This window comes from Acanthaster planci, linkage group LG02 (assembly GCF_054643075.1).
Source record: "Acanthaster planci isolate LZ-2023a linkage group LG02, COTS_SCS, whole genome shotgun sequence".
In the NCBI taxonomy this organism is placed as follows: Eukaryota; Metazoa; Echinodermata; class Asteroidea; order Valvatida; family Acanthasteridae; genus Acanthaster; species Acanthaster planci.
In genome coordinates, this window is record NC_141778.1 from 15,261,236 (window position 1) to 15,288,245 (window position 27,010).

The 27,010-nt window shown below is 39.8% G+C and overlaps 2 protein-coding genes across 7 annotated transcripts in view; one reads left to right on the forward strand and one right to left on the reverse strand.

Annotated features, from left to right (window-relative positions):
- LOC110973256 (ORC ubiquitin ligase 1-like) overlaps window positions 1-16,468 on the reverse strand; it is a 33,115-nt gene extending 16,647 nt beyond the window's left edge. For 2 of the 5 annotated variants that reach the window (XM_022223947.2, XM_087133228.1), the window contains exons 1-4: window positions 16,376-16,468; window positions 11,313-11,448; window positions 3,691-3,782; window positions 2,715-3,167 (exon numbers count right to left, since the gene is read on the reverse strand). In XM_022223947.2, the coding sequence (XP_022079639.2) occupies window positions 2,715-3,167; window positions 3,691-3,782; window positions 11,313-11,448; window positions 16,376-16,453 (759 nt within the window). In that variant the 5' untranslated portion in view covers window positions 16,454-16,468. The other 3 variants (XM_087133227.1, XM_022223949.2, XM_022223948.2) reach the window with 3 other exon arrangements.
- Window positions 16,469-16,669: 201 nt separating this feature from the next.
- Window positions 16,670-27,010, forward strand: part of slc10a7 (solute carrier family 10 member 7) — a 35,843-nt gene continuing 25,502 nt past the window's right edge. For both annotated transcript variants that reach the window (XR_002597441.2, XM_022223863.2), the window contains exons 1-6: window positions 16,670-16,838; window positions 19,563-19,645; window positions 20,431-20,567; window positions 22,071-22,146; window positions 26,260-26,298; window positions 26,866-26,901. Coding sequence is in view for 1 of the 2 variants with exons in the window: in XM_022223863.2 (XP_022079555.2) it covers window positions 16,739-16,838; window positions 19,563-19,645; window positions 20,431-20,567; window positions 22,071-22,146; window positions 26,260-26,298; window positions 26,866-26,901 (471 nt within the window). In the remaining variant the exon portion in view is untranslated. The remainder of the gene's footprint in view (window positions 16,839-19,562; window positions 19,646-20,430; window positions 20,568-22,070; window positions 22,147-26,259; window positions 26,299-26,865; window positions 26,902-27,010) is intronic.

Genomic DNA, 27,010 nt, shown 5'->3' on the forward strand with positions numbered 1-27,010 from the left:
TTTTTCTTGGAAAATACAACCAATTTCCTACATATAGTTCAAGATTTTTCCTAGATCCGGATCGCCTAAAATAAAATGTATTTTCTTCTGCTTCTAAAACTACTTCTTTTGTGTTCTGCATTCTCAAACAAGTTCAGTAAAGGTAAAACATTTTCTTGTACAAAGTTTTGTTTTCAGAAAACGTCTCAAAAAGAAATATTTTCTGCCAACTAGATTTCCATTTCAAACTTTGACATTTTTGAACGGTTCGTCAAATATCACGAGAGCCAAAAAATTGACCAAAACATACAGGGTGATACACTGTAGGTATAATTTTCCTATTTACCGGTAACAGTCCTACATGTATAAACTGTTGTCTCTAATGTATGTTCAATCAAAATGACCTTTGGAGTTTCAGGTTTTTTTTATTATAAACAGGCAAAAAAACTACACGTAAATACATATTTTTCCTAGTTGTGGATTACACCGTAAGTGAACACACGTACATGTACAGTGTACACTGTGAACCAAAATGTACATGTATGTGATGTAATGGGTTCATTAACTGTGCAGCGCGGGGGATAGTCACTGATTGCTTGCAGAGCAGCTGAAAAACTCGAGTCAAAATTTACACAAGTTTCACTTGTTATTTCACTGAAATTGTTACTTATAAAAAAATTTCCACAAAAATCAAGAAATTGTTATTTAGAAAATCAGCTTGCTACAGTGGCTCTGGCTGAAAATGGATATTTTGCATGGTTACTTATTATACGAGAAAAAAAACTGTCGCTATTTGGAACTGGTTAAACCGATTAAGAACCAGAAAAAGTGTTGTCAATTTTGACAATCCTGTAAGTCTACATTAAAGCTTAGATTTGAAAAAAAACTGTTGTACATGTAGTTTAACCAATACACGAGGTGGATTACTAATCATATTTCACCGGAATTATAGGATTTTGTTGCTTGAATCTGACCATGGAGTTATTTTTGAGATCCGGAATTAGGGAAGCGATTGTACCGGTACATCATTTACTTGCGCTGTGCCAACATACGTACTGGTACATGTAACCCCTGAACCACTCACTTGATGGCGAGTTCTGATCAGTAAAAAAAAGAAAATGCCCAGGATGAAAAATCAACTTTTGATGACCTTCCGAAAAACAATCTTGCCTTCATTTCAAAATGTTACCACTAGCAAATTTGATTCAAGGAGTCAGAAGAAAGTGCCCAGGAAATACCCGGTGCCTCCTACTGCACCACAGAGCATCTAGAATCCAAATTTTTCCCAAGGGCCCCGGACCCCACACCGTAATGGCTTCACGCTCTGCACTCACACTGTGTGCCACCCTGCTACCGGTATAATCTTAGGCTGCGGACGACACTGTGTTCCCACTCTTCGACTGGTTCTTGTTTGGCTTAATGCACAATAACATTCTTCTTTTTAAAAGAACAGTATCACCAACAATATAACAAAGCAAACAACTTTCTATCTTGGGGATTTTTTTTTTGCCATTAAAAGCGTTGTCACAATTTACGCCACCCACTTACATGTACAGTCATTTACAAAAGTTTAAGACCACCTGGAATTTTATTGGTATTTCTGTCACAGGGCCTGCATTACATTGTCTCATTTTTTTACAGTGGTGCATAATATCAGTGTAGATGTATACCCATTTGACTGAAATTTTTGCAAACGCAGGTCTTATATGACACTTTGTCTGTAAGGCAGCATGGGTAAAATAAGCTAGTCTAAGTAATCAGAAATAAAGGAGGGCACACTAAACATTAGACTTAACATTTCAAATCATGGAAATGTACTGTAGTCAAATTTAACCAAGATACTAAAGTTATGTATTGAAAATAAACACAAGTTGCCATGATTGATTGGCTTCAGTTTGGTTTGGTTTGGTCTGAACAGGCACAAGACACAGTCAAAATGGAAATCTGCCCAGTCCTTCAACAAAAAGAAGAGTATTGTTCAGTCACGGATGTTGACTTTTTGGAAGGACGACTGTGCATCGATATTACAAAATAAATCATCAATTACATGAATTATATTAAAAGAAGACTGCTTTGATGTACAGGGTAATTATTATGATTGCCAAAGAAATAATGGGTTGGTACTGCTACATGAATGTAATGAGAATTTCATCATGTCATTCGTCATCACCCACATTTTAGCCGGCACGTCCAAACAGCCCCTAAAGTGCAAATTTGAAAGAAGCCACCAAAAGGTTTGCGTGCTTGCCGGTAATGTCGGTATTATTGGATGGGGGTTTACACATTTTCCTACAAAGCATGTGCAGAGAATCTCATTTGTAATGAAGCCTGTGACTTCAGATGGCATGTGCAGAGCACGATCCACATGTAGCCTTGACATTTAAAAGAACAGTTGGTATCCAGCCTTTGTTTCATGTACATGTACCTGTGTATAAATGTAAAGGTTTATCAAACATGCATGTCTTGTTTACAATGCGTACATGTACCGATATAGCCAACAATTGCTGCCTGATGTGTTCTCATATTACTGAATTATCCACTTCTAAACTAGCCGAAATCAATGACAAATAATTGAATGTTGACTTCAAACTCACAGTGTACATGTACATGTACAGTTGCATAGCTCCCACAATCAATCTGAACTGTTGAAACACAATGCTGCTCTTGAACGACTGCGTTGAGAGTTTGAGGTGAACAAGAAAAAAAGAAGACAAAATGAATTCATGTTACTGTACCTCCTTCAACTTGTCCATGTCCTGCTTTATTTTCTCATGGGTGGCAGTGGCTTGCTTCAGCTTTGACCTGAGCACAGCCAGGACTTCCCCGTTGTCCGGCCCGCTGTCGCACGACTCCAACCCGTTGGTCCGATCCTGCTGGCTGGGGGTGGGCTTGCTGTGCCGAGCTCGTTTCGTTCCCAGCGATGAGGAGGGCTGGTCCGCCTCCACCACTCTCCCTTTGCCTTTCAGCTTGGAGGCGGATGGAGAGGATCGGGGGGACGGCAGAGACAAATCCGAACACACATTACCCCTTGGGTTTGATGAGACAGGGGCAGGTGTCACACCCGTGGCACTGGTGGCCCGCTCTGACTGGGACACAAGGAATTTCGTTGTGTCTGCAAGCTGTTCACGAAGTTGGCTGTTTGTGTTCTTGAGGGCTCCATTTTCTTCCTGAAGCCGTTTGATTTCATTCTATTAGTACGCAGGAGAAAACGTATTCATGACATTACGTACTTTATTCATCTAGGATCTACATGGACTGTACATACTCTCTCAAGACAATGTTTTCAAAGACAATGTTTTTACTGCAAGAATACGGCGTGTACATCATTGGACAATGTCAGTGACAAAAGGCGACAAAAAATTCCTTTCCAGATGCAGACTGAAAAGTATTGGGGAAAATCATTACATTCGCAGACATCTCTAATTCGGGTTTTCAACTTTCAGTCTGTACATACAGTCTGTACACTTCAAGGGCTGCATTCTTCAGCACGTTTGAAATTAACATAATCAGAACAAAACCAAGAGAAATCTTGGGTCTTTTTGTCAAACCCCCCCCAAACATTTGAACAGGCTCCAGAGAATTTGGAAAATTACAAAGTAGCAGCAAGGAAATGACACCTTGCCTTTTCACTACAAAGATGAGAGGGCAAAACCGCACAGGATGAGGTGAAAAGTACAGAACTTTAAGAGTAACATGTGCGCATACATGTACCTCACAGTCTTGGTAGAGTATGTCAAACCTTGCTCGACGAAGGGCAGGACTCGACATGTAGGAATCACTCTCATTCTCCTGATTTTGTCCACCTGAGGGCCGAAAACAATGGATCAAATGCATTCAACTGCTGCAGAAGAGAATCCCAATCTGCTGGCACACGATAGACGATGCAGACACCGGGATTTGTACATTGTAGAAGTAATCATGTTAGAGTAGACAATGGATGAGGTTCGGGGCTGAATCAGATCTTTCTACTGAAACTCTAGGCACCTGAAGTAAATTGCAGGCAGAACCGTTTAGCAAGAAATAAGAAATGTAATCATACATGTACATTCCTTTGATTGTTTACAGGATTGTGAGTGGCCACTTAAAATTAAAGCTGAAAACAGCCGGCAAAAAGCTGAAATGTAAAATGTTTCCATACTTTTGTACAGACCAAATGTACAAAAAAGCTGAAATTTAGAGTCAACATCTACACAAAAAGCTGAATTCTCACACCCCTGTGTTTAGTTGGAATTACATGTACGGTAGGTATCAATGTACATGTAGATATTGGCCGATGTAGGAACAAATCACTACAGGCATCTGAAAGAGTTAAGCTTTTTGGTTGTTGAGTGCATGCCCAGGGCAATAATAAATTTATACATGGAAAAGGTACACTGGAAATTGTACAAGTAGAATTAAAGAACTAAGTGTACAAAATGCAGCACTTACATGTACATGGAACTAGGAAAGCACAATTTCATTTCAGGTAATTTTCAGGATATTTGCTTTGCACACCTGCCTAACATTTCAAGAAAAATCTACAGTACATTTGTCCTTCAAGAGGAGGAAGCGGAATAAGGAGAAAGCAAGCATAGACTTCAGCAGACAAAATCCTAAAACATGTATTACTCTGGTGAAATACATGTAGATGTAGATGTACCGGTACATGTGCATGTACATGTACATCATGCACATGTACAGAATGTGCACATGGAATTAGTACCATCAGTAGGCCTACCAGTATACATGTACATGTACACATACAGTGTATGTACATGTACTGACTATAATCTTACTAGTACGGTATGTCAACGCAAGGAAGGAGAAGGCGTCTCTAAGAAATACTGACTGGGCCATTCTATAAATTAAGGGCTAATGTTCTCGTGTCCCTGTTGCATCTGACATACATGTATACATGTACAGTGTATGAATTTGTAAGTTCAGAACACATTTTCTCATTTTCAAGAGTGATGAATTAATGTAATTTACCAGCCAAATAAATAAATATATATGTAGTTTGAAATCAATTTCAATGGTACATGTATTTCCATATCAAATTACACAGGCCAAGGGACACAAAAATGTCACACTTTTTGGACCCTGAATTTACATGTGTAACGACCCGACCTCATCATTCTCAAAAGACACCAACAGCAGGCAACCAGTGCAGGACATCAAACACCAAGCAGTGTCAGCTGAATTCGTATCAGAGGGGGCTGGTCCAAAAAATGCCCTTGCAACAGGTACTGCACGAAGCATGGGGTATTATAAGCATTTTGAGTAGGGATTCATGTCTGACTGCACCCTGTACGGCACATCCACAGGCACAGCTGGTGGGATAAAATGTCAAGAGCACCCTGACTCACCTCGGCCTCACATTAAAAACAACCTTATCCCCCATTTGTGTTGTACACGTACACCAAGTCTCACAAGCCTGCTGAAGCAGAACATGTGCTGCACTTGAACTTGGCCACCGTGCACAGCCTGCTGTGGCAGCAAACATCGCTCCTGGACGTGCCCCGGAAAAGTCAAAAGCTACCGTACATGTGTGTACATGTATGAGGTTGCGGAAAGAAGTACCGTCACATGTACAAGTACCGTACAAAATCTTCCAAATCAGTGTTTGGCTACATGTACATGTATATCAAAAGTTGGCCCTGATATCCTGCCTTTATTGGATGTGGAAATGTTTAACCAAAAGTAAGACTGGCAGTGTGTGGTTAAGGGCTGTGTGCATCCATTGTGAGTATCTGCACATATGTACCCGTACCTGTACTGTACATGTATGTCCATTTCCAGAGGTAAAAATGCCAAAATGCTTGTTATTAGACAACTTATTACACACACATACAGTGTACGTCCTTGCCATCCTACAATTGCATAATTCCCTCACATGGAGATGTTACTGGTTTCTCCACATTCAATAAAGGAACTCAGTATCCTAAAGAGACATACATACATGTATGTATGTGAGTGTACTTGGAAAACTCAGAAAGAAAAATAAAAACTGCGGCAAGCAATGTACAATCTTTGCACCTGTAGACCATTTACGCGGATGCATCCACAAGTGCAGCTCAATGTCACAAGGCAACCAGTTCACACAAGGCAACCAGTTCACACAAGGCAACCAGTTCACGAACACACGCATGGAGTGTATGATAAGCAACTCCTCCTCCTCACTCAATACTCCACTGAAAAATTATCTGTCGACACAGTGATGTGGGTACGTACTGTACATGTACATGTATGTATGCATCCAAAAGTGCAGGGTATGGGATCCTCCATCCAACACGAGACTTGAAATCTGTGAGAAGTGCATCAGGTGCTATCCACATGATAACTGAATTGTAGCAGGTTTCTCACAGCCTAAACCACAGTGGCTAACACATGCACAATGTCACATTGCAACATTCTGGATTTCGGTAATTTCCACCAATTAAAAAAGGGTGCAACTCACTCTGCCATTCCTCTTGGAGGAAGTGACGCGACAACGCAGCGCATTCAGTTATAAACGATCTGCAGCACAATCCATACAGCCTATAACAAAGTCAGCAAAACCTATAAATCTTGCAAGATTGCACCAAAATGGCTATGGAAAAGCTAGCGGGAAAACATTTATACATTAATGAAGGGAGTGAATAAAAAAATCTACAGTATTGATCTTGGGTGTGTTAATGATTCACAAGACCCGGTGTTTATTTTTTAACTCTGGCACTCAAGGAATCCAACTTAAATATTTATCGTACATTGCTATGAGGGGAGAATGGAAGGATTGCCACCTAATACATTTATGAGAATGCATACTTTACACAACGATCTTGCTTTGTCTCTGACGAAAATGGTTCTGAATCATTCAAACTTTTATTGTCAAGAATAATGGCCGCTTCTTGCAGACACATGGGTCGTTCATGTGAATTACTGGAGGCTCGCTTAAGCGAACAAATCATGAATCATGGATGGGAGGTATATAAAGCAACTACTCATCACAAGCTGTGTCTCCTTCTTCACTATTAGTGAGCTGATCGAACAGATAAACGAACAGGTTAAACTCAAGGGTGGTGCGTGTACCCGCAACAGCATATCCCCTGTCAATGCCATGCATTTTTTATCGGGGCAAAATTTGAACAATCCTCTTAAGTGCACAGTGAGTTCTAGTGGGTATTTGCAAAATTAATGGTTCCTGGGGTTGATTTCAAGGAACAACGTGTACAGTACATGTACCTGGACAAGTCTTTTTGCCTGTAAAGTCCTAAGCTGAGTATCACTGACTGCCTGTCAGGTGGCAGGGGAGGGCCATAGAATACTACATGTACAGTAGTTAGAGTAGTGCACTTAGAGGATAACCTTCAGCCTAATGCCCATTATGGTAAATGGACCATAACACATTCTTATAGTCATTTAATAGGCAAAATATATTGTACCTTCCCTCAACCAACAAACTGACACACAACTTCAAACTGTTGGTTTTTCATTTCCCATGTTGTACCTGGTACTGTACATGTACATGTGCGTGTTCCTACTGAAGTTAAATTCATGTAATCACAAGCAGTTTCCACTGAGATCCGGTACAATGAACGGTACATGAACCTTACTAAATAAGTTACCCTCTGAACAACACCTGAATACATGGACATGTACAAATCCCAGTCATCTGATTAGTGAACTGCAATATTCAGATGAACACATGACATGCCCAACACAAACAGAACCGTGTAGGCGCTCATCAGATCATTCTGGTCTGTAACAAAAAGCTTGCACTACTCATGGCTGTCCTGTAGATGGAGATGTACACAGCACGTACTGCACCTCTTCACAAAAAATTGCAGGTGGCTCATAACTTTTGAACATGATTACATGTATGTACACAAACCGGTCCTTTTAACAGACAAAGAAATTACTGAAATCATGAGGCAGATTCTTCACTATTAATACAGGTATCGGTACATGTACCTGTACATACATGTAATGTACATGGATATATACAGGTGTCATCAGTCCTGATAAATCACAGCCAAAGGCCAACTTAATTACACCTGATCTGTGACCTGTAATTAGACATGCAATGCTGGTTAGTTACACTACAAAAAATGGAAAACCTAAAAATATGGTACATTGTACATTTGTATATTCCTTTGTAAACAAGAGTTTCCTGAAGAGGGATACTACATGTACTGATCTATGTATTTCTGTTTTATTGGACAATTTCTCTGATCAGTTTAATGCGCCGCAGAAACAAACAAGTAAAACATGTGTGGAAGGGATGAATAATCGCTGAATAATCAAGCTCTTTTAGCAGCAAACATGTACATGTATGAACTTTTCTCTCTGACTGACTAAACATTTAGCATAAATGATAAAACAAGTTTCAAAAATTGGGTACCAATTTCAACACACTTCAAACAGTCTGATGTACCGTACAGGGTGTCCACATAAAAAGTATACCAAGATAAAAATTGCTGTAATGGCAAAACTACTTTATGGGAAATTTAAGAGAAATACCAGTACATGTAGATCTCATTTAGGCCAACAGGGTTAAAGTATACAGTCATGCAAGTGTACAGCGTAGCCACCTTAGAACACAGAATTCCTTCCGCCTCTTGTTCATATATTTGGTACAGTTGTATCCCTAGTTCTGGATCGCCAAAATTATTCAGTAAGATTGCAGCTACAAAAATCCTCATAGTCAAGTGAAATGTAGTCAGTAGTCAACCTTGTATTTTGGAGATACATGTACCTCAAAATTATTTTCAAAATCTAAGCTTTTAAATTTGGACTCACAGGATTGACAAAAGTGACGACGACCCCTTTCCTAGTTCTGGATCGGTTTCGGATCATGCCAAAACTTTTGCAAGAATAAGAGGTATTACACAAATCCATTTTCAGCCAGAACCATTGTAAAAAGTGACTTTACTAATGAAGAATTTCTTAATCTTGAGAAAACTAGTTCAAAAATAAGAATTCCAATGAATTAAAAAGTATAAATTTCGTAAATTTTGACTCGACTTTTCAGATGTACCGGTACAGCAAGCTATCAACAGTACTCTCCCCTGCGTCTCACAGTTAATGGACCCATTATGTCACATACATTTTTGCTATGCCCGTGTAGCCGAGTTCGCAATGAATTTGCGTGTAAGCAACACCGCACGATTCGAAAGGAGGGGGAAAAGCTTTCAGTCAATTTTTACAAACGGAAACTCAAAAAGTCATTTTGATTAAACAAACATTAGATGCAACAGTTTATATGTGGCTGTTCAATATAAAAAGGTATTTGGAATCACACATAGTGAATGGCCTATCGCCCTGTGATGTTTTATCATATTTTTTCACTCCCATGAACTAAGAAAAATCCGGAATGACGAAAAAAAACTGTAGTTCAACCCGCGGAGTGGGTTATAAAAGTAGCTGTCAATCTCCGAACTGCAGTTACACATGTACATGTAAGACCGCGGGACTGGGTTTTCAGAGGCAGAGTGATTTTTCAGCAAGTCTGCCCTTCAGTGTTATGTTCACAGCCATTTTATACATGGATTTTTGATCCAAATTTATACTTTTTTCTTACAGGTATCCGGCCCGAAAAAATGGAACCGGGTTTTGATATCGATAGGCGGGTACCTGGCACAGGCCAAACAATGTATGTTTGATTTTCACAGCATACAGGGTACATGTACATGTAGGTGTAAAAATAACAGTGAAGAGTTACTCTAAAACTCCTAAAGGCCCAGCTCCTGAAAAATGCACTGCAGCGATATTGGAAAAAGTGTTGAGGGGCAGAACAGGTTAAAGTTTAACACATTTTTCTCCAAAAAGTATCCACTCCATGCTTGTGTGTCAGTTGTTGAAAACCCAAATTATTTTGTTACATGTCTGTATTCACTGTACATGCTCGTGTCATTATGTAAAACCAATACATGTAAGTACGGTATGGTTTCAGTTATAGTCACAGTGGTATGAACCATGGGTACTGTACCCATGGTCGTTATTCTCTAATCAACTTAAAAGCACTTCATCATATTGCACGCACAATTACCTGTAGACATCTCCCATTTACTGACCAATGCTGGAAAACCTTTGTACATGTATCATACAGTTCCGGCACATATCACAATAAATAAACCACTTTACCAAGTTTACATGTACATGTACATACATGTAGCCCCACGTGGTAAGCTGTTCAGCGTGCCAAGCTGGTCTAACCTTGACAGGAGCGTGACCACTAGTGATACTCCAATAATGGATTCCCTCATTAGAAAAGGATCCGTTTAAATGTTTCATGGAAGTGTGGATAATGGACAATAATTAGTGGCACAGTAATTTGAGCTGCGTGGCAGCATATACTCCGGTATGCACCTGCTTGAGGGTAGGGATAATGTACACATACATGTACATGTACCGTAGACCATGTGTTTTGGGGTACCCACATCCTCCAAGCACAAGCACATGTGCTACCGGTAGTGCATGCACATGTACATGTATGCTGGCCAATTAAAGCAGCTTGTACAACTGGTCCAATACCAATACAAATTTTTCACTATACACAGGCAATATACACGTACACTAGCCGATTCAAGTGGTTGGTCAATGTTGATTGAGCAGTAACTTTCAGCTGATTCTCTCCTGTTGGTTTGATGCCTCCCCGACTGGCCACAATGTGGATGTTAAAGATGATTTCTACAACTCATCAAGTCTGCATACCTACTGTACCAGTACAACAGACACCTCTTGCAACCACCAACACAACAATTGCCACTGAACAAGAGTACAGACAGTTCTACGACCCAGGCATCCATCTCTTCCACTAATTTACACCTGGAGTTACCAGGTTCTAGTGTCTGAATGGAAGGGCACTCTGTCAATCAGTCACAAAAGAGTTAAGCCCCCAATGATTCTAGTCACATGGATTTTAGTAAGGTGTTTTTGATTCTTTTAATGGGGGTGGGGGTTTGAGAGTGGGGGTGGGAGTAGGGCTAGAGGTGAGGGTCGGGGTAGGAGAAGCCCTCTACATGTATGTTTGCACACGTATAGTGGTTCCCTAGTTCCATGCAAATGTACCGTTATTTCAGTGTTTGCCAGACTTTCCTTCTGGGCACTGCCGAACCTCTTCTGGTTGGTACTGTAAATGTACGGCAAGGAATAGTTCAATCAGGCAGGAATTCCTGTGTAAAATGTGTGACACAACTATTATCATGGAAATGTGCACTTGAAGGAAAAACTAAGCAAAAAATATGCCTTGGTGACATGTCTTTTACAGGTGCATATATTTTCTAGATCTAGCCATGAGTGCATGTATTTACCAGTAGCTCATAACAATAAAATCAGTATCCCTCCTCAAAAAAATGAAAAATGTTAATACTGACCAATGATCTGTTTGCATGGGTTCTCTGGTGTGATGGGAATGCGACATGTGGGACATTGCTGGTTATGCTGTAACCATAACTCAATGCAGGCATTGCAGAACACATGATGGTTGGAACACACAATGGGCTGTTTCACCTGAACCCGAAATTGGAAAAGAAAAAAATGGTTAAGGTTTAAAATCAGAACATGTTGATTTATTGAATGACTCTTCTGTTTTTGGTGTATTTGAGATACTGTACTTGTACATGGATGTGCATTTTATTTTCTTTCACCTTCACTGGTGAAGTAAAATGAAATTATTTCCTACACTCAACGGATCACCAACAGATATTGAATATGATCAGTGGGGTTGGGAATGAGCTTTTGGCAAGTTGAATTTGAATAAATCTGGTACACTTAGTTCTTTAAATTCACATGAACATAATTTGAATTCTCCATACAAAAGACAATGTGCTGCTATACCTTGTGAATCGTGGCAAGCTTTGCCCTGCACTGCTACAATGTACATCCAATGGCTAAGAAGGACAATAAAGGAACCAGTCCACTCCAGAGAAGGTGGTCACTATGCAAAAGCTTGCCCCAAATCACCAGGTATACATCTACATGCATGTGCAGTGTACATGTACATGTAGCAACGGTGTCTTTAGTCTGGGCAATTCAGATTGTGTTTATGCAATCAGGTAACTGAGCGTATAAGATTTTATTTAAATTTAACTTGGAAGAGGCTTTATTCAATTCCACTTCTTTCCTTCAATGCGGAGGCCAATCTTCATTATTTCATACACACATGTACAAAATGTACCACAAATGACACCCTGCATTTCACCTAGTACAGGACAGATAGAAGTACACTGCCACATGAATGTACAGGTAGTGTGCTGACCAATTCCGACTGCATTATTAATATGGAGCTACGAGAGAAGGATGTACGTGTATTGACAACGATTCTCCATGTTGTGCCATGAGCACCACTGTTGTGCACGGTTTTGGTGTTTATGTGCAAGTTTAGAGCGACTTGGGAAAGAAATTTGTAAAAAAAAGCTGTAAAATTTAAAATCCTGTCAGATTTGAAGAATCCTGTCAGGCAGCAATGTAAACTTGACATCAGTTTGAAATGGTCTTATTCCCTCTATCTATTCCTATACAGTACATGTACATTGCTGAAATGTGGTGGCTATAAAACTTTACAGCAGCCATAATGTGACTTTTGAATTCTGTAGAACATTAATAATAGTAATACATGTAACAACTGTTGCTGACATGGCTTTTTACATATTAAAGATCAATCCCATTGCTTGGACGTAAAATGTTTATTTAGCAGAGCATTGGTCACGTTTATGCATAAAAATCATCATTTGGGGAGTTCAATTCCACGGAAAGAGTGCTAAGAGTAAACAAATGCGTTGATGAGGGCAACAAACAAATCTCGTAATCTCGTAATACGGCTCTCGTCCCCCAGAATTTCTTGACCTTGCAGCTGTAATAGGGGTTTTACAGCACAAGAACAGAGAAAAAGGGAATGACTTTATTTTTTTTTACCCGAACGTGTTTACCCTATAAATCTTAAACAAACCGGTAGCAACAACTACATCTTAAAGAAACAATTTACTCAGAAAAAAACGCTAGTTAGAAAAATTCTAAAATTTTTAAACAAAACTAAGTTCTTTAACATGTCACTATTACAATTATAAACAATTAAAATAGGACACAAAATCTACAACAAGAAAATTACAAGTAGTTCTCATTCAATGGTTTAACCAGAGAAGGGATTGAAGTGAATTTGTATCTATTAGTTCAGCATCTCCGGATTGACAAAGTGTTGGCATTACGTAAATTATTGAACCTTGTCGGTGGAAGCCAGTCAAGATGAGAAATAAGAAGTTTCTTGCCAAATTTCAAACACAACTGATCTTTCCTTTAACAAGAGTAGTTGCAGCTCAATGCACATACTGTATGATCATATGACGTATGACTTGAAAAATATCAATGGATAAAATAGTCCGAAATGCTCTTTTTTGTAGTTTTTCGAGCGATTCCTGTTGTTTATTTGTCAATCCAGAATGCCAAACAGGACATGCATATTTAACGGTAGGTCTGATATATTGCACGTACACAGTTACAAGATCTTTGACTGATATGCCACAACGTTTAAGCTGATGTAACAAATAAAGCCTTCTATTGAAGGAATTACTCATCAGTTACCTAGATATCCCATCTGAGATTATTTTGGATATTAATGCCAAGAATTTTAAGACAGTTCAGTTGATCAAGAGTCGAAGCACCAAAATTCAAGTCTGGAATGGATAGCAATCTTTTTAAAACAAACAGTCATTGCCTGGCATTTATCAGCATTTAATTTCACGTTACTGTCATCAGCCCATTGGTTTAGTCGATCAAGTTGATTTTGAATCAAGCTAGTTTGAACAACATCGCTAAATGTCTGGCATAGTGTTAAATCATCTACATATTTATAGTGAATGACTTCAGGGCAAAACGTGTTATATATAATTAACATCTCCCCAACGCAAAAATACATCTTGAAAAATAGTTCGCGGTACCCGCTGCTTCATTTGACTCGGACCGGCCAGCCGACCACGGCAAGCTCGGCGGTCGAGTGGTTAAGACATCTGCACTAGTAAGCAGGAGGTCGTGGGTTCGAGTCCCACCCGAGTAAGCTTGCGAGGTTTTTTTCGCAAGCTCTCGGACAAGCACTGAGCATACAGTGCTTATTAATATACGTTGGGTAAGGGCAAAACCTGTTATACATAATTGACTTCAGGAAAGTTAGATCCAGCGTCATTGATAACGTGACTAAAAAGGCAACAGGTCCCAGTTTCGTGCCCTGCGGAATACCAGCATGAATAGACCACAATTCAGAAATCTCATTTTGATAAGAGACTGCCTGGGTGGGCTCAGAAAGAAAGCTACAAATCCAAGGAATGATAAATCTACGAACACCGGAATCGATGAATTTAGGAATAAGAATATTGTGGTCCACACGATTGAAGGCCTTGGAAGTCTGTGGCAACAACAACAGCAGAGTTTTTGGCCGAATCAGTATCACGATGAATTTGATCCAACATTTTAATCAAATAGTGAGCAGCTGAGTTGTCTTCAAGAGAACCAAACTGTTGTTTGTCTAAATTACATTTGATATCATTTTTGATCCAACTAGTTACAAAGCCGATAAAGTCTATTGTAAAGGAGATTGGGGGCGCGCATTACGCACGCAAAAGATTTTTCAGTGCAAAAGCCTTATTTTGACTCCGAAAAAAATTGGCATTTTCATAGTTAAAATGTGCCTTTTGGCCATTTCGATATTGGCCAAATAATAATCAATAATAGTAATCAATCTGTTGCTGGGGAACTTAGCAACGGATGTCCAAGGGCCGGGTGGCGTCAGGAATGTAACTGTCAAAACTTGCAGAATTCTTCTCTCTGTTTCAATAAACCTTTTCCTCAGGCCACAAATTATTGATTACTTGGGTGAATATTGCTGATGGGGAACTCACTGGCAACGCAAAATTCAAAATTTCTGATACCACAATAATTAACAGAGTTACTGCGATAATATACTGTAGGAGCCGCGATACATACCAGTACATGCACATTTTGTGCTCATGAAAATGCTGTCAGGAAGTCTGAGCCCACACAGATAAAAGGTGCCTTTCCATATGCATGTGTGTTGTGCATCTATCAAAATTGCTCCCAAAAGTCTGAGAGTGATTTTAACAGCTGGACGCACGTGTTAGTTATGCCCAGAACAGTGGGGTCCCATGTCCACCCGATTTTGGGTCAGCTCGTACCCGAGTTAAGTCGTACTCGAGTTAAGTCATACCCTGGTCAACTTGTACCCCAGTCAAGTCATACCCTAGTCAAGTCTTCTCCAGTCAAATTGTACCCCAGTCAAGTCATACCCCAGCCGACTAGCACATGTACCCAGAATGAGGATTACCTTTTTTTCCGCCCTTTTTTCTCTGAACGGTTTAATTTTATCAATGATTACAATTCTGTTTGTTTTTGTTTTCGATACATGCGATAATTTTTCTTCCCCTTTTGCACTTAATTATTATATATTCTCCCCAAAAGAAGCTGTGACATCAACGGTTGAACCATACTATCTGAGCATATTCACTGATTTTATTAATTCAAATTAATCAAACCAAACAAGAAGCTGACATCAACAACACATGTTCGATCTGAGTATATTCACTGATTTTAATAATTCAAATTAATGAAGCCATACAAAACAAACAAAACAAGACTTGGATGCGTAAATTTAAAATGGACAAAGACATTGACTGGATGGAGAGGTGCGTCTATGGAACATTTCTGTTCAGGGGGTGCGCGCTGTAGTCAGGTGCATTTTATGTCCTGAAAACGGTGGGGATTTTCAACGTAATCCGACTGGTAAAAGGAACATGCGTTCAATAAATGTGAGCATCAAAGCCCTATAAATGCTCTGCAGGGGAGTACGAGTTGACTCGGGTACGAACCAACCTGGGTACGAGTTTATTCGGGCACGAAATGACCTGGGTACTAAGAGTTAACTTGGGTGCGAATTTTGGGGTCCGAGCTGACCTGGGTACGAGTTAACCCGAGCATTTCGGGTACGAGTTGACCCATTTTGCATCCACCCCACTCCCACAAACTGGAGTCGATTTTTGTGTCCGTGAAACTAAGTGAAACACATGAATGCAGCATCATCTGATCATGTATACAACGCACCCCAAAAACTTTTTTTCAAGATGTATTTTTTTATTAAAGAATATTATTATTATATAAATCACCCCCAAAACGTCGTCGCGTTGCGCACACAGGCACTTCTTATGACTTTTTTCTGCTACTGTTATTCCGGCCTCCAGAGGTAATCCTTTAAACAGTATCACTGCCTGCATGCCAAGAAACTTCGTGGGATTTCAGATAGGCTTACACTTTTACAGGTTCATAAACAAACTTAACGTTTGTTAGCAATACTATGGGGAATCAGGAGAACATGTACTAAAATTCACATATAAATGTTCTTTGCCTCATAAAATATTTGAAACTTTAAACTAATTACCTTTCCAAGACATATTTGGCATGAAATTGGTAAAGTAAACGATATCGACAGTCTCTTCCCAGACGAATTTTCCGCCATCTTGTCTGACCTTTTATCAACAACAGTTACAAATATTAATCCGCTATTGAGAACTACTCCTCTTAATTTGTTCTTATTTATTCGGAAGAAAAAATATTCTAAATGCTCAAAAACTACTAAATTCTTCGTTTCTTTTCTTTTCTTTTACTTAAAACCGTCATTTTGGACTAAAAAATAAGTAAGAGATTTATTTTATGTGAGTGTGTTGACATCGTAGTTAGAAAGTGATGAGGCCCAGCTGGCTAATAGGAAGTGTTCTCGTTGGTGTCGCTAGAAATCACCAGAATGACAGTCTTCGACAAGTTAAAAGACAACTGGTTTCTTTTGGCTATAACTATTGTTATATTCTTGGCAGATTTGGCACCATTTATTGGAGCCAAAGGAGGTTTGTTTCATGTTTTTATTGAATTAATTTTGTAGGCATGTAAGGTGGTGAAAGTGGTCTTGTACCCTGTGTGTCATATATTAATATGTGTGGGTACACGTGGCACTTCAGTGCGTAGTCGGCCACACTGCCACACAATCAACAGTACTACTAGGTCACCTGGACGTCCGTGCTGCCCCATGTTTTAATTTGGTTTGCCAGCTCACTTTAAATTGCACATCCACTGTGCATGGGAACGTGGTGAACGTTGAATCCCACAGTTCTGGGGATGAGCTACATGTACATACATAAGTACATAACGTGTACGCGTAGACATGGTAGACAGCACCCTCTTTGATTCATATGCATGTACATGGTTGCATAAAGTGCGCCCAAGCCCATAGGGTATGTAAAAGTCATGAATTATTGTCATGGTTTGTCCCTGACCTGTAGTTTGTGGATAGTGTGCTTAGAACCATGTACGTGTACACATATTTTCTGCTTTTTAATACAGCAAGATGCATGTACATGATGTGCCACGGCCGAACTTAGTGTCCATTTTATATACAAATGCATGTAGTTGGACTTACCAAATACAGCTCTTGCGAGCCATTTATTTCAAATTTGTTCAACATTTCTTTTCACATCTTCACTTTTTACAAAGTCCCCGAAAGTCGCATAGCAATTTTTGCTATAATACGCTGCCATGGCACATGGATGTTTGAGAGGTACGGTACGTCCACGAATGCTCAACTTCAATGGACAACATGAAGTAATGAGCCCACCGTCAGCAGACGACATGTAGTCACCGGTACATGTACTGTACATGTATATGTGTACTAACTGAGCTACATGTATAACAGATTGATGTACATGAAGCGATGGCTGCATTCGAATCTCTTGTCTAGAGCTAGTTCTAGGTCTTCACTCTATTGGAAATGTGTGGAGACGCGTAGACAGTAGACCTAGCCGGAGCTCTGGAAGCCCATTTCGGACACAGCCTAAGATGTGACAACACTAGTTGTAGTAATTTATTTAATGTGAAAAATCAGCCTTGTTTCAATGTTGACTATGTTCAAATGAAAGTCAAGAGGTCTTTGCCTGCGGGGTCGGTGAGATAAATGTATGTACATTTACATCTGAAAAATACACTTTTTTGTGAAAAAATGCATTTTCCATAAGAAAAATGGAAATAAACATTTAGGCCAGCATGAAAATCACCGAAGATGGTAATAGAAAAAACCCAAAATTTGAATTTCAGATGGGCTGTACACGTAGGTTAAGCTCGTGTTCACTTGATACTAACAGCGCTGGACAGGGCTAACTTTCTTTGAGACCTAAATTGTTAGAGGGACGTGGTCATCCAAAATCTTTTCATTAGCTAGAAGTAGCAGACAACATGCATAATAAAGTGTAGAAATCGTACCCTCTTATTTGGCTGCATGCAGTATTCAGAGATGACAAAAACTGTCTTCTCTTCCATTTCTCTGTTTTCCGCCACTTCAACCTTCAATACTCATTTGAAGTTGGTTAGAACATTGTCCGAAGAATGACGTCGCACAGGCGTAAGCAACGCTGCAAAAATCAAGGCATTACTGGTCATGGTCACAAAGACACGCCCCTAATGTGTGACACTAGCACCAGCCACACACTTTCCCCCAAAGGGCTACATTTCGTATTGGTGTTAATTTTATAATGTGAGGACAACGAGAACTTTACATGTAGACTGAGCATATTACAAACTAAGTTCTAAGTGGCATAATTTTTTAATCCTAACAGTTCCTAATGCTGAAAATTACTACAGGAAATCAAAAGATTTTAATAAATGCTTTGTTACAGTGATTTATCAGGATTGTGAAAATCCTGTGCATGGCAAAAATTCTACAAAGTTGTCAATTTGTAACAGTTTCCATTTACCTGGGTGCTAATTGCAAGTTGTACTACCGGTGTCAGTCAGTGAAATGTGTACTCTAAAAATCATTACACAAGCTTGAACTTGCGCAGTTTATCCAATTTGCTCTCAACAGCTCTTTCCAGCTCCCTGTGTAAAGGCAGTGGGTGCTGGCAAATACAGGAACATATTGTGGACACGGACGCACATGTACTGAACAGTAGCTTGGGATTCCTTTTCCTTTTATAACCCTAAGCCCCCAAGGCTTGCTGGCCCTAACCTTCCCCATTCGCACAAAGTTAAACACCAATATCGGACTTTGTGCACAGAGGCTGTTGGACTTTGTTTTTCTGAGGTATGCCAAACCCAGTGCAAAAACCCAGCTGTTATGGACCTACCAGACCTGTCCCCACAGAATTAAACACTTTACTACTGTTTAATTCTGTGTGGTTGGGGAAGGTTAGGGATAAAGTTTGTTCCTTATTCTGAAATGGACTTTGGCAATCATGCCAACTCGAAAGCTTATACATTTGAAAAGTATTTCATCTGTTAATACGTAATGTTAATTGTATAAAGGGTGAGCTTATTAAATCTTCAATAATAGATTCTTGGATAAACTGCGCAAGTTCAAGCTTGTGTAATGATTTTTAGAGTGCGCATTTCACTGACTGACACCTGTATTATATGCAAGCACTACTGTATGTTCATGTACATGTATGATTCACCAATAGGATTGGCCATTGTTTAGTACATGTACAGTGAAGTTGACCAGATGGGAACGTGGGTACAGTCTGCCTTCATACATTTCGATCTTTCAAAGAGGGATTCCCGTCATTCTTTTCCCTTTTTTTCAGGACCTTTGAGGCCAGAGATCACCGTCAAGTACTTTGCAGTTTCCTTTATCTTCTTCAACAGCGGGTTATCACTAAAAACAGAAGTAAGAAAATTTGCACGTACATGCACTGGTTCTGTGACAACTTTCTGACATCAGTGAGTGAGATACATGTAGGTTTGGAAAGGTTTACCACTCTTTGTCTCAAATCCACTATGAGTGAGTCCAGGCGCTAGTCAGACATCATATCAAGTTCTTTGGAATGTCGAATCCAGAGGGACTTCACATGTACTGTTTTACTGTTCTTGTCTCATAGAGCACATCTAGGCATAACCTGCAGTCCTTGATACAGATTATGTGCCTGTGAAGTCAGCAGAATGTGAAGCTGACAGAACTACATGGTCACACCCACTAACATTTCAGTGGACATTGGGTACTTGCAGCTGCTGCACCCAACCTCAGGAACCTCCAGGGTCAGAGGGCATATGCAAGACTGACTCGCCCAAAAAATATGTGACTCTCTCTGTGAAAATGAGTCTTAAGTTGCCAGAGCCACTTTCATGACTTTGGAGTAAAAAGTCCTTTAGAATAATTTTGCATAGTGCCAGTCAAAAGGAACCCACAGCTCCATGAAGTATCCACTTTCATCAGGATGCTAAAACTGAGTGATACATCAAAACAAAAAAAAATCAATTTGCTCTTTCCAATACAAATGAAAACTCAAAAAGTGGGTCTGGTGACTCCAGACTATTTTCACAGAGTGGGTCACGTGTTCCCAACTCAGTTGAAGGCACTGCCTGTCAGAGCACTTACTATATAAATGCAATTTGTTCTTACTATTCCTTGTTCATACCTACGTGTATATTCATTTATAATCATTTTCACTGCAGGACCTTCGCGCAGCACTACTCCATGTCCGGTTACACGTCTTCATTCAGGGATTTACCCTTGTCTTTATACCATGCCTTGTGTGGGTCTTGGTCCACTTTCTGATGCTGACACCAGTGGATACGTGGCTTCTTAAAGGGTAAGATGCCGATGCATGAAGCACCAACATGCCGGCGTTTGTAGCCCTGACATGCACTTTTTTAAAGGTCATGTACATGCACTCTATAGGGGTCATTCATTATTGTTTTTTGTTTTTGCTTTTTCTTGATTTTTCATGAGCGTTCAAATTTTAAGTAAGAGAGGGATTAGTAGCCAGTGTGCACATTTCAAAAACCGTGGGAAAATAATGCATGGCCATCATCACCCTGTGTTAGACTTTCAGAAGGGAGAGAGGTCAGAGGAAGAGAGTGTGTTTTGCACACTCTTTAAAGAAATTGCCTGCCCCCCCATACAAGGGAGTGTTTCAGAAGGTGTCAGCAGGGCAAAGCCAAGGACAAAGTTCAAAATCTCCAAGGTTTTCTGTTGGCACAAACTAACCTTTTGAGGGGGGGAACTCTGTGCGTTGACAACACAGAAAGACTCTTCCATGTCAACCTGGCCACTAATGCTTAAGTGGATAACAGGGGAAAAGTGCCTCTCTATAAGGCATGGCATCAATGGTGCTAGAGTGCCCCTCAACAACAGCACTGCTTTAAGGCTAAGGGTCTAGTTTTATAAGGCATCCACAATGGCAGAGCTCATCACAAGTACATGTATAGGACATTGTAGAGAAGTGTAGTATATCCACTCCGAGAGGAACAAAAGAGGGCTTTTTTTTTTTTGGTACTCACCGCATAGGTGAGTAGTACCCCATGAGGTGCGTAGTATATGCACATTTGACACAGAGCACGCCGAGTACGCGTAACTAATTTACTCTGGCATATACATGTATGGTCTTTGCGAACATGCAGAACACGTGCAAGAACCCACTTGTAAGTGCCTGTCTTTCTTTCGCCAATTGGGGGTGCACTTCAGCTCGGTATGGATTGTGAAGTGTGGTGTAGGGTAGGGTCAAGGCTAAAAATCTGGAATTATCTGTCCTAAAAGTCCTAAACTGGAGACAGTGAAAGCATGCAACACAAGAAAATACTGGTAGACTGATACATAGCCTATCTGACACCATTTACATGTAACTGCATCAAATTCCCATCAACCAACTGTATTAAAAAAGTGTGCTTTGCAGTTTCTGTCATAAGTACTCTCTCAAGGGTCAAGCTCCCAGACTACTGAATTGTAAATCTGTTGGAAAAGGTTGAACAAAGTACATGTACCATTCTAACCTCAAGCGTCAGAAAGTTCACCATTAAAAGATTGAAATGCGGACTCAAACTTTGCGGGTCAAACTCTTGAGGAACGTCTCTCTGATTCATTAACACGGCGGTGAATTTCGTCGGCTTGAAATGAAGCAAAGTTGACTCCGATGTTTGTTTTGCATGTTTTTAAAGTTTGAATGCACTCGGGGTCCCAGTCTGGCCCAGTGCTCTCCACCCTGTCTTGCCCATCAGTCTCAGTCAGTCAGTGCAGCATTTAAAGCGTGTTTTCCATGGACCTGGATCAGTGAGTCACCAGTCCATTTATGCAGTGTCTCCTTCACTCCCTTCAGGTTGCAAGTTGTCGGCTGTATGCCGCCACCTGTGTCATCAGCTGTGATCCTGACCAAAGCTGCAGGAGGCAATGAGGTGAGATTTGGAAACTTAAGACTTCATGTACATCCCAGATTACCTGTATGAATAGATTCTGTGACTTCAGTAGCCATGGGTGCCATGGCAAGCTGTGGACTAAGATTTCTGGGAGCAGCCTTGCATTCATCACTGAATTTGAAACTGAGGAATCACTTATTTATATTGGCTTGGCATTTTACAGTAGCTGGTCAAGATTCATTTTACTGGTTCAACATACAAGCAAATGCATGTAGATGATTTCAAACTGACATACACACATGTCACACTGGGACACTCATTAATTGTTCTAGCCTTCTTCAGGACTTTGTTGAGAACTGCTTTATCACACTTCCACTTCATTCACGAGCATGTCCTGTACATTATGTATGCATTTTGTTTTGTTTCATGACAAGAGTATAATGATGATTCAACTACACATTAAGTTGTTTAGAACCATTTGAGGCCTACGTGTAGTTGGAGACTTACATGTACATACATGTATTCATCCTTGTGATACATGTATGTTTGCACATTAACCCGACGCCCATGGTATAATTGCAAAATGCACAGAATCTTGAATTGAAAATGGTCGCAGGTAATAATAAAGAACACAATAGCCCGTGATTAGTCAAGAGTGTTTCCTGAACTCTGACCTGTCAAGATTCGGAGTGAAGCTGTGCAACTTTCTCATATGATAGCAAGAGTAGACATAATTTTGTTGGGTTTTGTTTACATTGACTCCCAAGGTACATGTAATGTCCAAAAATCTTCAGCAACTGGTGGATTCAGGTCCGTCAGGATCAAAGTTGAAAATATGACGTGCATTGAACAACTTTTAACAGTGAAAAGGAAAATACACTGCATATATGAAAATAGTACATGTGTCAATGGGGAAATGCATGATTCATTTTCCTCAACCTGTCATCTGGACACAGACACGTACATGCAGCTTTTAACACAGCACACCAGATGAGACCTCCAGTAAATTACAAGGATTATACCGGGTACCTTTCAGTGCTTAAGGTTATGTCCATTGTATGCAGTCGAGTCACATCGTCTCTAAGCCCCAGCAGATATTTGCTTGGCCATAATGACTTTTGCAGGATAAAAGCAGCATTCTAAGCATTTCCTCGCTCGACAGTGTGTCATCCAACCTAGTCATCCAACTTTCTGTATTGTCAAAATATGTCCATATCCCTCAGTACATCTACATGTCTTCATTATTGATAAGGCATAGAAAATAAGTGTATGTTCATGGTAACATCCTGAAAAATATTCAAGGAAGTTAGGAGAAAGAGTTTTGTTTCTGTTCATAATCATTAATGTTGCCTTTTATACTGCCCAATGATGTTGAGTATGGCCTTCGTGAACCATTTTAACCAGTGAACAGTTCAACTGCTTATTTTACCTGGACTGAGAGCCTTTCCTTTTTCTATTGTAGCCTTTTTACATTTTTGGGCCCACTGTGGCAGAGAAAAAATGTTGGGTTTGTTTTATTCAGGTGGCAAATTGATTGAGGTCAGGCTACCATAAACACACAGTCATTCTTGTACATGTGTGACCTGTTCATATTCCCAGTCCTTTGCTGAGCTGAAATCAATAGGCCATCATGAAGTGAAGTACACACTCTTCACGTTTGTATAAATATGTGTTGCCCTGTTCTGACACGTAACCTCAGGGGGCTTTACAGCACTTGTCCTGGAGGTGATAAGGCACATTATTCCTGTAGATCATTTTGTATCCATCAGGTTCCAGAATTTGGATGCATTTTTTTTTCTTGTCGGAAATTCTTACATTTTGGAGGGGGGACGGTGGTTTGTAAAATCAAGTTAGTAAACAGCATTTATTTTAGTTCCATGTAAATGAATTTGATACTAATCAGTTCTTTTCCGTGGTTTGATAATTGGGAATTAAAGAAATGTATCCTGTGGCATTCAGCAAATGTCATATCCATGGTTTAAATCATCACAGGTGTTCTTGGTATTTTATGCTAAATAATGTTGCATCATTACTTGTAATCCCTACCCGTGTTGCCCCTGACATGCCTATCAATGCAAGTTTATTCCCCTTGAGCAAAGACTTGAAGTCATTGGGATATACAGCATGGTACATTGTACATGTAGGGCCGGATTACTCTGTTGGTAGAGCACCTGTCAAACATTTTTACGAGTCACAAGTTCCACTCCTGCACCGCTCAGTATCCTTTGTTTAACCCCCCTCTCCAGTATATGTACAATATTGTTCATTTGTTCGTCCAAATGAAGATGAATATTACACAGTTTGGGCACAGTACTCTGTATCTATGTACATGTACACTGTAAACATTCAGTATATACTGTAGGACTACATGTGTACTTGTACATGTTTGTATATACATGTACATGTGTCTGCTGTTCATCCTTTTGTAACTTTGTACTGTAAAGTCATATGCAAAAGTTCTAGAGCACCTGGAATTGAATACCGTATTTCTGTCAATGGGCCTGCGTTACATGTACCAGTACATTGTCTGATTGAATGATTGCATGTTTTTACAGTGGTCCATAAGATCAGAGTCGTGCTGTGACCCTATTTGAATGAAATATTTTGCGAAGGCAGGTTTTGTAGGGCATTTTGTCCTCAGTGCAGCGTGGGTGAAAAAGACTGTCTACTGGTACATGTACAGTAAGTCATCAGAAACATTACGCTGTTGACATTTCAATCAATTTACATGTACAGTGTACATGTACACGTACATTAGTACACGTAAACTGTACATGTAGCTGTCTGACCAAGAAACTAAGGATATACATTGAACATAAACATAAGTTGCTGTGATTCATTGGTTTAAGTCACATAGGACATGCTTGAAAATGTGCTGAAAATGGCTACGTGCAGAAAAACTTTGTTGAAAAGATACATCTGATGGTAAGCGTTGACCCTAACCCCCATGGGTGTGCAGTGTACGTGGAATCAAATTGATATTGGAGGATCAACAACTGTTAGCTTTAATTCTGTCAGTGACAAATTCTAAATGAAAATTGTAGAATTACAGTGTGCTTGCCCAAATTTGTAACTTGAAATAATACATTGAGATCTTTGAGGTGAATTTGCGGTGTGTTATAAACTCGTTCCTCCCTCAGGCTTGTAAAATCACAGCAACACAATGAGTTTACAACCATGCGCATTGTGAAATTGAGAACACAGTCCTCCGAGGGAGGAGCCAAAAAAAAAGACGACAAAAACCAGGTGATATTTACATTACATTCTCCATGGGGATAGCCGTGGAAAAGATAGATCACATTGAAATCTTAGCTTGGTGCCAGAAGGCTCATTTAATGCCCATCTGCATAGGTTGTTTACTGCAGTCAATTACTGTGCCCATTACAGTCTGCCGGCCAAGCATGGACGACAGCCTTTTTTTTTTTAACTGTATGAGCAATGGCAGTTCCACTGCAGTGATTTGTTGATTACGGCATGTTCCACATGGCGGACTTGTTGATCGGATTGGAATGAGCTCTTAATGCTTAAAGTATGCAACCCGATCGGTTTCCATTTGCCAAAAGATGGGCTCCACCAGACCCCCACTGCAGTAATTATTCTGGAGAGCTACATGTAGCCTCTTGTCATTGTGCGCAAATGCATTCAGTCATATTAAAATCACAACTTGGCTTTGTGTTAATAATAATGAAGGTCAGTTACACGAGTACATGTACATGTATGTAGTGATTTCAAAAGAATGCATTGCTTAAACCTTTTTTTGTTTTTTTGGTTTTTTTACACCTCATTACTTTTTATCCATAAGGATGGCATAATTGCACTATGAACTTCCATTTAATCCTTTATTTCAATAATTTAATTACGTTAGAACTTTTGTCAGGAAAAGTACATTCCCCTCGGTGCATGTATGTAGTGACTATAATAGGATATTTTTCCTTCTCTTTCTTTTCTTTCTTTAGTAAAATGTTACAAATCATTCCATATGCGACAAGCACTAGTACATGTACGTGTAGTGTGTGACTTGGCTAATGGATTTGTAAAAGTCTCTGAGAAAATGAGATTTTATCCAGTGTAATGAGTGCATTTGTAGAGTGTCTTTCAATCTGAATTCCCAAAGTAAAAACTCCAAGTCCCTCCTTCTTTCTTCTCTTACAGGCAGGAGCAATATTCAACTCGGCATTTGGAAGTTTCTTAGTAAGTGGATTACTTGTAATAAAAATGTTATTCCGATGAAACAATTGTTCTTGAAGAAAGTCTTTGAGGAATGTCTTTTTATAGTAATGCTTTTAAGAGAGATTGAAATACAGGTCTTCGCAAATTTTGATGAGGCCATACTGTTACATACAATGTACATTTTATATGATGCCCAACACAAAGTATCTTCATCTACTGTACAGTGTACGTTGATCATTCGACAAAGTCTTGGCCCAGATCCCAACGTATCATAAAATCTCTACGCGAACATGCTCCAGATAATATCCCCTCCAAAGGCTCCCATGTTCCCTTGGCTGTCTCCCTTTGTCTGCGACCAGAATACCCTCATCCATATTTGATTCGAGCTCACTGTAGATTAATGCTGATCTACTATTGAGCAAGGCCAAGCCCCTGTGATAACAGGCACATACATGTACGGTTATCTCTCTTTAGTCCCCTCTCTGTGTGTCGGCTTCTAAGAATCTAATTGCAAGTCATTCAGTGCCTTAATCCTTGTGTCAAATGATCAAAAAAAACCTTTGTCTCTTGTTACTTTCCCCTGTTCAGGGTATTGTCGTCACCCCAGTCTTGCTGCTGGTGTCCGTGAGTAACTTTTTCCACTTCGTTTAACTCTCCTGGGCGGGAAATTCAAAAGTGCCGACAGCTTCTCAAAGGGAAGATGGCAAAATAGAAGAAGCTCTGTTGTGGACTT